The sequence below is a fragment of the Mustela putorius genome, unplaced genomic scaffold (genome assembly GCF_011764305.1).
Source record: "Mustela putorius furo isolate JIRA1106 unplaced genomic scaffold, ASM1176430v1.1 tig00000228_pilon_pilon_pilon, whole genome shotgun sequence".
NCBI lineage: Eukaryota > Metazoa > Chordata > Mammalia > Carnivora > Mustelidae > Mustela > Mustela putorius.
This window is the reverse complement of record NW_025421322.1, coordinates 2,780,093-2,795,288: the sequence shown is the minus strand read 5'-3', so window position 1 is coordinate 2,795,288 and position 15,196 is coordinate 2,780,093. Positions and strand designations below refer to the sequence as shown.

The following is a 15,196-nucleotide window of genomic DNA, read 5'->3' as shown; positions in this document are numbered from 1 at the left end:
TTTATTTAGCCAAATAAACTATCCAATTAAACTGTGAAATATCATTATAGTTACTCTGTTAAGAATTCAGTTCAACAAATAATTATTAAAGGCTCTTACATGTGCTGGGCACTGTTTGCCACTGCATTTCGAGGCCAGCGAGGCTTTCCCCACTGGAGGCAGAGGATCCCCCCCAAAAAATTACTGGATGAGTAAATAATAAGCAAACTGTGATACTTACAATTAAAAAAATACCCACATATCAAAAATTGAGACAGAAAATAGAATGGGATGCCTGTGTCAAATAGGGTGATCAGAAATAGGTGATCAAATAAGGTGATTATCTAGGAAGGTGGGTTTTAAGGTAAGATCTACGAGCTGATTAGAATAGTGGGGGAAAAGATTACTCCAGAAGTGTTAATAATAGTTCACATACAGGCACTGGGTTGTGAAGGAATTTGCGGAACTGAAAAAAGATCACTATAGCTAGAGGTAATAATGAGAGGAAATTAACTCAAAATCAACGTAGAAAGAAACGCAGGTGCTGGGCCACATATGAAAGAAGTTGAGGTTTAAAATGCAAAAGCCCTTGAAGTGTTGGTTTTAGACAAATGTTGTGTTGGCTTTAGGATTGGAGGCAGCCTGCAGAAGCTATTGCTACAAAAGTGAGCTAAGGAGCCAGACAACAGAACTGAGAGTAAGTAGTCAGACTGAATACACATCTTAGGTGATAAAGTGGATGGTATTTGCTCAAAGATCAGACATAACGTAGGGAAGATACAAGGTGAGAGAAAGGGAAGAATCGAGAATGATTCTTAGATTTGGGACTTGAATAACTGAATGGGTGGTACTCATTTACCATTTATAGAAATGAGGAAGACCTGGAGAAAGCAAGGAATCATGAATTCTTTTGGAGATGTTAAAATTTGAGACAAATGCCAGATTTCCAACTGGAGAAGTCAAGCAGATACCTAGATATGAGGAGGTGAAAGGAAGGGTCCAATTACAGATACAGACTAGTACAAAGTTGATCCCCATTATTCAGGGATTCCTTATTGGCAAGTTCACCTACTCACTAAAATTAATTTCTAATCCCAAAATCAATTTTGCTTCCCTGATCACTCATGGATGTTGCACAGAGCTGGGGAAAAAATCTCAGTTGCCCTACAGTTACATTCCTAGGCAATGCTCTGTTGTCTTTAGATATCATAATAAAATACAAAATAGATATATAAAAAAGAGACTAACTCTACCTGGGGAGCTAGAGAAGGCTTTATAGTGGAGAGAGAACCACAGCTAGGCCTTCCTTGAAAGATAGTTGAAAACTTTACAGATACAGAAAGACAAACTTTCTAATGGAACAAAATAGTATGAATAAAGAGATAAGGCAGCCTAGCTAATGGTAATGCATTTGGGATAATGGTTAAGAGATAAATCTAAGATGGGGTTACATCATTGCCACCTCATAGATTGGATTTTACTCAACATGTGATGGGGAAACAACTGACAAGGTGTGAACATGAAAGTCATGATCAGAGCTAGGCTTTAAAAGATTTAACTAGCAGGAGTGGGTAGAAAGGAAAGGCAACAGAGACAGGAAGCAGGAAAACCAGTTAGGATGCTGTTAGTATAGTCGAAGCAAAAGGTAATGAAGTCCAAAAGTAGGGCAATGGCAATGAAACTGGAACAGAAGTAAGAACTACAAAAGACACGGCATACTATTAGAATGATTTATTGGCTGTAGAATGATGGACCTCACAAAATTTCAGTCTGAAGAAGCAAACACAGCCATCATCCACTGTAAAAATAAAAAGATGGCTCAGATGGCTGTTTACCAGGCATAAAGAATGGGAATGAGTTGTATAAATACACTGGCAGGACATCTTACTACTTCATGCATTCCGTAATTATTTATTGAGTGTCAAGCACCATGCAAGGTTACACAGCAGCAAACAAGACAAAACACTATTCATTGAGTTTACTAATATCAACAACTGCACTATGGCAAATCTTTATGAGAAATCCTACACTAATATAAAAATAACCTTTTCACTGAAATAAATTTTTATTGAAGTTGATCCTGGGTTATAGGCTTCCAGTTGAAATTCAAAACAATGATTGTTAAAGACCAGTTATCTGAGATCTCATATCTATCTAAAGCACTGCTCAGAGTAAGTCAAGTTAAAAACATTTACTGATTGCTTGGATGCCTGGGTGGCTCAGTGGGTTAAGCCGCTGCCTTCAGCTCAGGTCGTGATCTCAGGGTCCTGGGATCGAGTCCTACATCAGGCTCTCTGCTCAGCGGGGAGCCTGCTTCCTCCTCTCTCTCTCTCTGCCTGCCTCTCTGCCTACTTGTAATCTCTCTCTGTCAAATAAATAAATTAAATCTTTAAAAAAAAATTTACTGATTGCCTATTTAATACTCACATTGTACTACATGTCATGGAATCTACATAACAATAATTTCCAAAAATCTCAAGTAATAAGCCCAGAGAAAAGTGCCACTCCCTCCACTTTAAATAGGGAAATAAACTGCATTCATACCTTAAAAAAACCTATGCCAAGGCATTATTAGGGGACAAAAACCAAAGTGATATAAAAATGTCAAAAAGTCATTATAGGGAGATATTAAAGAGCTAAATAACACCTATTCTACAGATGAAAATAAGTTATTAGAAACAAATTTTAAAAACTTGACTTGCAAAATTTGAAATGGCTTCAGAGAGAACTAAAAATCATGGGGTAAAATGATGAACATAAAATATTTAAGTATATATGTAATATACTTTCACAAACCCATAGTAGTTTAGTTGGATCAGAGTAAGGTATATCCTAAAGTGTGTATCAGAATGATGTAGTAATGAAGAGATGGATTATAAGATTAAACACGATTCCACTTAGAAACCTCTCCTTCTCTGTGGATCTTATGATCCTACACCAATGAGTGACTTTTAAACTAACAGCAAGGATTTACCAAAGCAGCTCATTAAAAATTCAGCTTCACTGGACTCTGTTCCAGAGATCTTGAATTGATAAGATCTTTCTGGTGCTCAGGAATCCATAAATTTTAATAAACATTCTAAGTAACTCTACTGCAAGTAGTCAGAGATAACATTTTGAGGAATTCTGCAGTATTTTAACTCAAGATTCTCAATTTATATACAAGACAAGCTAAACAGAGCAAGGTTAAATGCCTTACTTAAGAAAATCTGTTGCTTCAGCCTCTTCCACTACCTTGCTCCTACTCACATTCAAAGCCAGATTATATGATAAATCCGTTCACAGCATCCTGGGCCCATAATGGGTCTGCACTGTTAATTTTTTTTTTTTTAGTGTCTCTTTTTCCACAACTGGAATAAAAAGCTCCCTGGGGAGTAAGTAACTGAGCTTTTACTTTTGTATCCCCTTCACAATGAGACATATGAATATTGTATTCCTTTATAATGCCTTCGATTTGCAAGCAGTATGCTGCTTTTCTCCAAGTAAATACTTAGCACAGTGCAAAGCGTTTGAGTACTGCACAAATGGATACTTTCACTTTTCAATCCCATAGAGCAGTAATTTTCTGTGGGTCATACCTTGCAATGAAATGTGAAGCCAATCTGATGGGTCACAAATATCATTAAAGAAAAACAGAATGGTTTGGTTTGTGTGTAGGGGAAGGGTGGAGACAGGTACTACAATGTAAAATGTGTTTCTTACTGTAAGCTGCAGTCAAAAAAAGTTTGAAAACTAGAATTCTGTTAATGTTGACAAGCTTCTCCAACCTCTATACCATGAAGTAGGCAAAGATATTTTCTCACCCAATTAACATTCAACCATTTGATCAGTCATCCCATTCTCCACTCCCCAAAGATTAATATTAGATTTATTTATTCACTCACTTCCCCATTCCTTAACTAAAATGAAAAAGAGAAGCATTAAGTCCTAAGTTTGATGAGTTTTTTTCACAGGACAAGTTTCACAGAAGCCTGTTCCTTCTTCAGACAGGTCATCTGAATGTTATGATGCACTTCAGATGGGATCCCGGGGCACCTGTCTCTGCACTCAAGTCTTTCTGAAATTCTAGACATCCCAAACAGGGCTTTGCAATGTTCACAACCTGCTTCATCCACACAGGGTTTAGGCTTACTAATGTATGTGGTTTTTTCAAGATCACCTTCTTTGCTTATTTTGGAGCCAATTTCTCTGTGTTCACCATACATTACTTTCTGGTAACATTTGATATGCTCAACAAATTTAATTACATATGTTCCAAATCAGTTCTATTTCCTCTTCTAACTTAAGGCAGACTTCATACTGACAAAGCTGTACCTTGCCCAGATTTTGTATGTATTTTACATCCTCTTAATCAGCAGACAAAATGTGATCATTTACCTAGGTCTAATAATGCACTATGACCTGTCATTGCTCCAATACTGACTTATTCTTTGTACTGGTACCAACAATACTCTCATTGCTTTAGTTTGAACTCAAATCCCACTTCTTCCAATCCCTTCAACAGAACGGGTCTCCCACATTCCAGACCTCATTAACACCACTTGCGCTCCTACAGCACCTGTTTATGTACTACAGGCATGACTTATGAATCCGTCTCCTACACTAGTCTCCAGGATTGATTCCAACTCCTGTGTGGGTACCTCCCACTCCCCAACACAGACCACAGTGCATTTCACAAAGTATGGCCTTGGTTACATTTATTGTACTGAAAGGCAAAGAACTTAATTCAGTGTATATAAAAATGGGCTAAGAGCGGTTTCTAATCTTGCACATCCTCCAAACTCTGCTCAACTATGTTTAAAAAACAAAACAAAACAAAACAAAACAAAACTATAAAAGATATCATGGGGAAACGGCAATTAAAAAAAAATAAAAGAGAAAGGCATGATAAAATGGACGTGATGCTCTCATTTCCACACGTGGTCCGGTAAATGGGTGCCTAAATCTCTCTTTTAGACTGCACCATTCTGCTCTGTCATCCCCTTTTACTCTATTTCAAAACCTGAATGCGGTTTCACACCGCTGAATGGGCCTGAGCTCGCTCTCATGGGGCCACGTACCCCAAAGTATATACGCCAACCGACTCCCTCCTGCCTTGCCTCCATCGGCCACATTCACAAGAACAGGAGTGGGCAACCATTTCCCTTAAACAGTCTAACTAAAATGGAAGCGCGTCTAGACCTGGGTACTTTTAATCCTCCGTAAGCCCCAGTTTTTTTAGGTCATCGTATTTCCTCCACTGGCTACCGTCTCCATGTGACTTGACGCTGTCTTCCAGGCGCAGTCTTTCCACAACTTCCCAACACCACCTTAAGGTCCCATTACTTTCTACACACGCAGCCTACCCGGTAGGCCCCGAGAAGGGCTGGTATGTATATCCGGCCGTCCAGGTCCCCGCAAGCTGCTTGACCTCTGGGCGCTTCAATTTAAACGTACCCCCACGCCGTCTAACTTCCCTCCTCGAAGCTGGTCTTCCCCACCCGTCCTACACTTCCGCAGTCTCCACGATCCCCCAGTAACGTGTCCAGATCACCTCCTCTGGCTAGAGAGATCAGAGTCCCAGCTCTGGACTAACCTCACTCTTTCCTCTTCCACTCCCGGCTGGGGGCGGCTGGGGCTCGGCCGGGGTCGGCCTCCCGCTCTCTCGAGGCTTTCCACGCCGGCCCCTGGCCCCTCGTCTACCGCCGCTCCACCCCTACTCACTTTGGGCTTCTCGGGCAATTTCTTCCGGTTCTTCTTCTTCTGCTCCTCGCTCCTGAGATTCTTCAACAGGGCTAGATCGTCAGGGGCCGCGGCCGGCACTGCCGCCGCCTCCTCCCGCTTGCGGGGCGGGCTCCTCCGCTTTTTCCGGGCGCCGGCGCAAGCCGCGGCCCAGCCGTAGCAGAGCAGGACGAGCAGCAGTAGCCCCAGCGCGCCGGTGCCCACCAGAATCACCCAGCCCGGGTACCGCTTCGGCTCCAGCCCCAGGTCGAGGCCCAGCTCGGTGCGCAGAAAGCCCAGGCCAACCGAAAGCATTTCCCGCAGCCGAGCCGAGCCTTCCTCGGCCTGTCGGGCCAGCTCGTCCTGCCAGCTCTGTGCAGCCATCTTCCCTCCGTCAGCGAGACTCGCAGGATGACGCCGGGGCGCACGGACGCTGTACAAGAGTCAGGGGAGGCGAAGAAGGGCCGGGCCGGACTGCCTCAGGCTGAGCGCATCGCGGCCGCCCCTCGCGCCGGAGCCGGGGATCGGCAGCTGCCGCCGCCAGGAGAGGGGGCTCCCAGGTCCCCCTAGTCAGCCTCGCTCCGCCGCCGCCAAGAGGAGGGGGGCGGCGGGAGGGAGTGTCTCCAGTGGCGGCCGCTAAGCGGCGTCTCGGCGCCAGTGCCAGGCCCCGCTGTCGTCCCTCGGCGGAACAATGGCGGCTCCGGCCGCGATCCACGCCACGCGCGGGGATGGCCGCGGGTCACGTGGGCGCCATGGGCGGGTCGTGGGTGTCACGTGGGCCCGGGCGGGGCGCGGCGGGGCGGGAGCCGTTGGGTCGAGGGCGCGGCTCCTGCAGTTGGCAGTGACCCGTCGTGGCCTAGGGGAGGCTCGGAGCCTGGGGATCGCAGACCTGGGGCGGGAGTCTGGGAGGGGTTAACGGCAGGAAGCCTCCGCGGGGTAGCTGGTGCTTCGGCGTTAGGAGACGTGGCGCTTTGGCTGAGTCCAGGGGAGGGGCTTTCGAGGAAGTCGGGGGTGGGGGGCGGGAGAGGGGAGAGGGTGAAGAGCGTGAAAGCGGGTCGGGCGGGTGTTTAGGTCAAAGGCGCCCTAGTAGGTGTAGGTTTTCTCCATTCTTTTTCTGGGAGTGGTGTAAATGGAGTCAGCGTTTTCTCCCTGGGTCACACGGCTAGGTTCTTCCAGAGTGGGCTTAACCCGAGTATGAAGCTGGACGTTCCTCTTCCAAGCCCCAGGTTTCATTCACAAACTGGCTTTTTCTCTTCAGGGCCAACCAGCACGCCGCGTGCCTATCATTCGCTGGCCTGGCTGGGGCGGTTCGCATCAATTTCGCTCATTCACTCCTGCTCTGGGTGTTCCCCGGAATTCAAAACTTGCGAAGCCCGTGGGCGGCACTATTTTCCTACTAATTTGTAGCTTTAATGAGAAATAACAAGAGAAGCACATTGGACTGTGTTTACGCGTCCTTGTTTTATTTTAAGCTTTCATTCAAGACCACAAAAGGAGTTTGACAAAATTCTATTTTTAGAATCTGTGTTGACCATTTCTGGGTAGAGTTAGGAAGAAATGAATTGCCCTTTCGGATTTTGATTACAAAGATGATGTTTGCGGGGTGCCTTAGGGTTTCTTTCCATGTTGCTGTAAGGAAGCTGTTTAATCATTAAATAATTAGCGTGTAAACAAGTGTCTTAAGTGGACTAAATACTGTTGACCCTTGAACAACTGAGGGGTTAGGGGCACTGTCTCCTGGAAAGTGGAATGTAACTTTTGACTTCCTCAAAACTTAATAGTCTATTGTTGACCGGAAGTCTTACCAAGAACAAGAACAGTCACCTAACATATTTTTGTATATGTATTGTGTATTATATTCTTACTGTAAAGTAAACTAGAGAAAAAATGTTTAAAAAAATCTTAAGGAAAATACATTTAGGGTACTGTACCGTGTTTACTGAAAGAAATTCACGTGTTGGTGGACTCAGGCAGTTGAAACGAGTCAATTGTCAAGGGTCAATTGTACAGACTGTTTCTCAAAGACTAGAAAAGAGGGTAAGAGCAATAAGCACCTAATACTCAAAATGTATTAAAGAGTACTTTGACCTACTTTCAGTAGTGTTGTAATGCATGTTGATTAGTGGGTGGAAGGGAGTTTTGTAAATAAACAGTAAAAACGAACTACTACTCTTGCTAAGCTTTATATAGACTAATAATTAAAGACAATGTAAGTTACAAGGCCAAAAACTTGATGATAACATTAGATCTTCTTTAGCCCTAAAAGTTTCCAAATTCCATTTGTATTTATGAAATTAGATTTTTATGGGGCACCTGGGTGTCTCAGTGGGTTCAAGCCTCTGCCTTTGGCTCGGGTCATGATCCCAGGGTCCTGGGATGGAGCCCTGAATCAGGCTCTCTGCTCAGCAGGGAGCCTGCTTCTCTTCCTCTCTCTCTCTGCCTGCCTCCTCTGCCTACCTGTGATCTCTGTCAGATAAATAAATAAAAAATCTTAACTTTTTAAAAAAATTTATTTACTTGACAGACAGAGATCACAAATAGGCAGAGAGGCAGGCAGAGAGAGAGGAAGAGAAGCAGGCTTCCCGCTGAGCAGAGAGCCCGATGTGGGGCTCGATCTCAGGATCCTGGGATCATGACCTGAGCCGAAGGCAGAGGCTTTAACCCACTGAGCCACCCAGGTGCCCCAAAAAATCTTAAAAAAAAAAAAAAGAAATTAGATTTTTAATCTCACATTTAACATTTTGTTTCCAGAGATGGGAAAAATGATTACTTTCTTAAAAAGTTCAACTGCCCATTCTAGGATCACACCTATGGATTTATGAATTAAACTATTATATGGTAGTAGTAACACAATGTGTCTGTTCCTTTGGCAGCCTAGCAAGTATTGATTATGTAAAATAATTTCACCTTTTTTTTCCTGACTGTCCCTAAAAATGCCTTTTAAAAAACCTTAAAAATACAGTAAGGTGTATTTATAATACAAATACCATTTTTCATATATAACTATATAATCATCCTTCCAAGTATTTATATATATATATGTATTTATTTAAAGATTTTATTTATTTATTTAACAGAGAGAGATCACAAGTAAGCAGAGAGGCAGGCAGAGAGAGAGGGGGAAGCAGGCTCCCCGCTGAGAAGAGAGCCAGATGCCAGGACCCTGAGATCATAACCTGAGCCGAAGGCAGAGGCTCAACCCCCTGAGCCACCCAGGCGCCCCCCCAAGTATTTATATTTTAAAAACAGAAATAAGGTCATATGCTATTTACCGTTTTGCACTTAATGTGGTCATAAACATTAATGTCCATTGATAAATACCATTTAAAACCAGGAACACACCTGTGGTACCACAAAGTTGGGTTTATTAATTTGTGGCAGAATGATGTGTATGTAAAGCTTAAACGAAGCAATGCTTTGAAAGACTCTAAGCAAAGCAGGCACACTGTGTAAGGAGTTACCAGGCCTGGCCCAAGTAGATGCAGAACCCTAATTCCTCAGAAATGGCAAGATTAAGGTAAGTGTGAAATGTTTTTGAAAACTCTTACCTGAAACTGGGTTGGAACTAAAGACTGCTTTTTCTAGGTGTCAAAGTGACTCATACAACGGAATACCACTCAGAAAGATAAAGGAATGAATTATAAACATATGCAACAACATAGACAAATGTCAACATAATTATGCTGAGTGAAAGTAGCCAGCACCCCCCCCAAAAAAATACATACAGTATGATTCCATTTATATAAAACTAGGAAATGCAAACTATGGTGACAGTGAATCTAGAGTTACTTGGGGAAAGGGGGAGGGAGGGATTCAAGGGGTACCAGGAAACTTCAGGGAGTTATGGATAGGTTCATTATCTTCATTGTTGTGTTGGTTATATGGCTATGTATGTATGTGAGAACTTATCAAGTTGTGTACTTTAAATATTGTAGTTTAAATTGCTACACCTCAAAAAAGCAGTTCAAAGAAGTTTTAAAAAAGTGATCTGCATGGCTCAGATTCTTATAAGAGTAGGATGTTCCGTGCTTACTGAAGGGGTTTCTTTTTTTCTTTTGTTAAGACTATTTATTTGAAAGAAAGAACACAAGTGTGGAGAGGGGTGGGGGAGAGAGAGAAGCAGGCTCCCTACTGAGCAGGGAGCCCCACATGGGGCTTCATCCTAGGACCCCAGGATGATGACCTGAGCCAAAGGCAGACATTTAACTGACCGAGCCACCCAGACACCCCACTGAGGGAATATCTAACAAAATTTTTGCCAATCTGTGATTTTAAAAAGGTTTCTCAATACTATATCCTTGATGTTTATTATTATTTTTTTAAAGTAGGCTCCATGCCCAGTATGTAGCCCTGTTCAGGGATTGAACTCACGACCCTGAGATCAAGACCTGAGCTGACGGGGCGCCTGGGTGGCTCAGTGGATTAAAGCCTCCACTTTCGGTTCAGGTCATGGTCTCAGGATCCTGGGATCGAGCCCCGCATGGGGCTCTCTGCTCAGCAGGGAGTCTGCTTCCTCCTGTCTCTCTCTCTGCTTGCCTTTCTACCTACTTGTGGTCTCTGTCTGTCAAATAAATAAATAAAATCTTAAAAAAAAAAAAAAAAAGACCTGAGCTTAGATCAAGAGTCAGATGCTTAACTGAATGAGCCACCCAGGTGTCCCTATACTTGATTTTATTAACAAAGGCAGTTTCTATAGGTTTGCATAATAAATATTCCCTTATTCTATTGTCTGGTTCTACTGTAATTTAACATCATTGTTGGATAGTTAGATTACAGGGTTTATTGTCTTTTAGGTTTTTTTTTTCCTATTGATTGCAATTTTGGCATGAACATGCTTACAACTAAATCTTTGTGACTATCCATAATTACTTCTTAAGGATAGAATCCTGGCAATGCAATTGCCTGAGTCATAGCCCACAATGTGTAATCTAACCCTTTTAATTAGGAAGTTTTAAGGGACCCGAAAAAGTTAAGTCTCTCATTTCATAGAAGAGAAAAAGGAGGCTTCAGAGGGTTGTCATACCCTAGAGTCAGAATGGCCAAGCTCAAGAGTAGAACGCAGTCTTCCCATTGCTGTGGCCCGTTGGCTGCCCTTCTTTTTCAGTATCCTGTGTGATTCGTTCTTGGGATTAGAATATGTGTTTGTCTGCTCAGGCTGCCATAATAAAATTCCATAGACTAGGGAGCTAAAACAAAAGATTTGTTTTCTCACAATTCTGGAGGCTGGAAATCCAGGATCAAGGTGTTGTCATGGTCAGTTTCTGGTAAGGACTCTCTTTCTGGCTTGCTGATGGTCACCTTCCTGCTATGTCCCAAGAGGTGGGTAAAAAGCTGGTGAACTTTCTCCTGTCTCATAAGGATACTAATCAGATCAGAGCCCTACCCTATAACTTCGCTTAACCTTCAATTATTTCTTTAAAAGCCCTATCTCCAATTACAGTCACATTGTGGGTTAGGCTTCAACATATGAATTTGAAGGGAGGACACAAACCTTCAGTCCATAACAGTACAGGAAGCTTCCACTCAAGTAACTTATCTTTAATGGCTGATGAAAGAAAGATAGAGACTTGGGTCTTCAAAATATAGACTATTACTGGGGTGCCTGGGTGGCTCAGTGGGTTAAAGCCTCTGCCTTTGGCTCGGGTCATGATCACAGGGTCCTGGGATAGAGCCCTGCCTCTGGCTCTCTGCTCAGCGGGGAGCCTGCTTCCTCCTCTCTCTCTGCCTACTTGAGGTCTTGGTCTGTCAAATAAATAAAAATCTTAAAAAAATATATAGACTATTATCATTATAAACTCCTGGGCCACGGGATCATATACCTAGAAGGGTGATTTTACGGTAAAGCAGGAAACTACAGTTGAGTGTGCGAAGACTTTGGAACTATTGTCAGGAAAGGATCATCCTCAAATCAGAATTAGTAAATAATGAAATAACTACAGAAGTATCCCAAACTGAAAAATAATTTATAAATGTGTTGCTGAAAGGGCCAGGATATTTCTAAGTCTCTTTAAAAGATCAGAGGATATGCTAAGAATCTGTATGAAGGTAAAAACTGGTTTGGGCATGAATGGAGTGGCCCAGGGAAGCAGAGAAGACTGAATGTGATAACAAAAGATTCGCTCAGTGGAATGCCATGCCACAATAAACATGGCAAAGGAAATTTACATTCTGATATCATGTATATAAAGTTTAAAAAGCAGGTTTATAAATAAAAATGTAAAACGATGCAGGGGAATAATGAACAAATTCAGGATAGTGGTTATTCCCAAGGAGAGAGAGAGAAATGAGATTGGAGTGAGGTATACAGGAGGGGAAGAGGCTACAAATTTATCTATAATGCTTTATCTCAAACTAGATTATGGGTACAGGAGTCTCATATTATTTCTACTGTTTATATGTCAGAAATACCTTTTAATTAAATATAAATGACAAAAACTAAATGACTAAAGCAATAGTTTGCACAGAATAATGGAGGCTCCCTTGACAACTCAACTCTTGGGTCACTATCATCTTAGAATGAGGAAAAGGGTCTCAGACCATCACCTCCTCAACAAGGAGCTGCTAAGGTCATTTAACCGCCTTTGCATGGATTCCATGCTCAGCATGGCACACCCATGTGGCCTCTCATGTAGACTCTACTACATAACAGAGAATGGGCTGAAGAGCGGACTTAAGTACTTTGATCCTCTTTTCTTTTTTTATTTTTATTTATTTATTTTAAAGATTTTTTATTTATTTATTTGACAGACAGAGATCACAAGTAGGCAGAGAGGCAGGCAGAGAGAGAGAGAGGGAAGCAGGCTCCCTGCAGAGCAGAGAGCCCAATGCGGGGCTCGATCCCAGATCCCTGGGATCATGACCCGAGCCGAAGGCAGTGGCTTAAACCACTGAGCCACCCAGGCGCCCCTCCTCTTTTCTTTTTTTAAAAGATTTTATTTGACAGTATTCACAAGTAGGCAGAGAAGCAGGCAGAGAGGGAGAGGGAGAAGTAAGCTCCCTGCTGAGCAGAGAGCACGGGGCTTGATCCCAGGACCCTGAGATCATCACCTGGGTGGAAGGTAGAGACAACCCACTGAGCAGCCACCCAGGTGCCCCTACTCTGATCCTCTTAACAGTTACATTTATTGATCTAAATCATGCATTCTTAACGGACCAGTGTTGCTCCCATGGGGATGAAAATTACTGGTTCTCGGGGCGCCTGTGCGTTAAGCCTCTGCCTTTACTTTAGCTCAGGTCATGATCTCCGGGTCTTGGGATCGAGCCCCGCTTCAGGTTCTCTGCTCAGCAGGGAGCCTGTTTCCCACCCCCGTCTCTCTGCCTGCCTCTCTGCCTACTTGTGATCTCTGTGAAATAAAATAAAGAAAATTACTGGTTCTCAGGGCAAAAAACACTTTTAAAAATGTATAACATACAGATAAAATATACTAGATGCACAGATATGCAATATACTTGTGGCACTAAAATTTCATAGGTGGTGATTAGGGAAAAATATCTAAAAAGGCACTTAAAGGGGTGATAATTAAAAAGTGGTTGGGAAATCCTGGTGTAAAGGAAGAAATTAGTATTTGGTTTCATCAACTAGGCGCTCATGTTTTGGTTAATCAGTCTCTTTTGGTCATTTCTTTAACCATTTCTTTAATCATTTATTCACTGTACTTCCATGAAATCATAACTCTGAAATACGTACTGTCCTCAGAAATCTCAGAACCTAGTGAATATGATGGTCCCTTTATTAAATAGCCTTAATACAAGAGAGTATTGCTATAGTAAGTTGATTTGAGCAGGGGGATTAGACTGGACGCTGTAAGGCATCTCCTAGATGCCACTTCAGTAATGAGAGATTTATTCCCCCACTCTGTACTCTGAGAGTATTAGCAGAAAACATCCATTAGGTGTCAGACTTTTGGGGTGATTAACGAGGAAAACCTCCTCAGCCAAGGTCATGTCTCCTTCCAGGGATAGCCCATATCCAGTCACTCAATAGCCTGGCCTGCTTGCCCTAATGTGGGACAATTTTAAAGGACCATCTCAGCCCCAGGGCACCACGTAGGCTTGGTTGAGAATTGCTAGCACTGCATGACAGCTCAGTTTTTTCCTCTGCCCAGTCCTGCTTCCTTCTCTCCCTTCCACAGACATTGTTTCCAAGAGCACTTCCTTTATGCTGATCTATCTTAAAGCCTGCTTCCCAGAGAACTCAACCTATAACAGGGTTGATGAGGTATATACAGTGTTTGGTATCATCAAGGAGGGAGAGATTATTTCTGCATGGGGTAGCGAAACGTCAGTGTGGTATGTTTAGGTTAAGTCTTGAAGAATGAGTAGGATGTTGCTAAGAAGAGAAGGGAGGGGGTGGAGACAAATTTCTAAGCATGGACACCAGAGAAAGTAAAGGCTTGGGACATGAGAAAATATGGTATATCTGGATTATGGTGAACTCTGCTGTAACTAGTGATAAAGTCCTTAAGATTTTGGTGAGATGTTGAGGAAGATGGAATTGTCAAGAATGACTCCTAGGTTTCTTACTTCCAGCTGGACAGATGGCGGTGCCATTCACTGAACTAGAGAATACTGGGAAAGAACTAAGCTTGGCAAGCCAAAATCAGTAGCGTGGTTTTATAGGCATTGATTTGAGGAGTATAAAATACCCAACTGAATATCAAATAAGCAGGTGAATATATAGGTATAGAGTCTAAAGGACAGATGAGAATTTGAAGGTAACTCTTTGTTTCTTTGCTCTAATCACACTTTTCATTTCTCAATCACTTGATGCTTTCTGCTCTTACAAGCCCTTTATATTTGTTCTTCCTTAGGTCTTTCCCTGGTTAATTCCTGTTCATTCTTTGTACCTCAAATGAGACATCCTCCCACAGGCTGTGCCTAACCACCAGATCAGGTCACTTCCTCATGTTGCATATTTCCAAAGTACCACAAATTTTCATAGCATGTGTCAAAATTGTAATTTCACATTTATTCATAGAATTATTTTTTCTCTCCTTCTGACTATAATTTCCATGAGAACAGGAACTGTGTCCGGATTTGCTCATCATTGAACTTCAACCTGTACCTAGTATAATGCCTAGCACATAATCAATGTTCAGGACATATTTAAAAGAATAGTTGATACTCATAGTTTTGTTTGTTTATTTTGAGAGACAGAGATCAAGAGCATGTGGGCATGCATGTGGGTGGTGGGAGTAGGGAGCCTGGGGGCAGAGGGGGAGGGCAAGAGAGAATCTTAAGCAAGATTCATACACAACATGGAGCACAATGGGGGCTGGATCTCACCACCTTGAGATCATCACTTGAGCTGAAATCAAGAGTCAGACACTTAACTGAACCACCAGGCACCCCCATACTCATGTTAATGTGAATAAAAACCCAATAGCCATTTATACACAAGGCAAATGTAGATACATCCCCAATTGAAGGCATCAATATTTTGTGGATGAAAGACAAAATATTGGGATGCCCACCAAGTCATCTTGACTCCTGGTATTATTCATATCTTTGTGCAATC

The 15,196-nt window shown here is 42.6% G+C and overlaps 1 protein-coding gene across 7 annotated transcripts in view; it reads right to left on the bottom strand.

Moving 5' to 3' along the window:
• The window catches only part of MTDH (metadherin), a 59,714-nt gene extending 53,174 nt beyond the window's left edge, over positions 1-6,540 (bottom strand). For 2 of the 7 annotated variants that reach the window (XM_004768514.3, XM_045077967.1), the window contains exon 1: positions 5,683-6,524. In XM_004768514.3, the coding sequence (XP_004768571.1) occupies positions 5,683-6,063 (381 nt within the window). In that variant the 5' untranslated portion in view covers positions 6,064-6,524. Of the gene's footprint in view, positions 1-5,682 lie in introns of all 7 variants that reach the window. The other 5 variants (XM_045077966.1, XM_045077964.1, XM_045077968.1 and 2 more) reach the window with 5 other exon arrangements.
• Between the last annotated feature and the right edge of the window lie 8,656 nt (positions 6,541-15,196).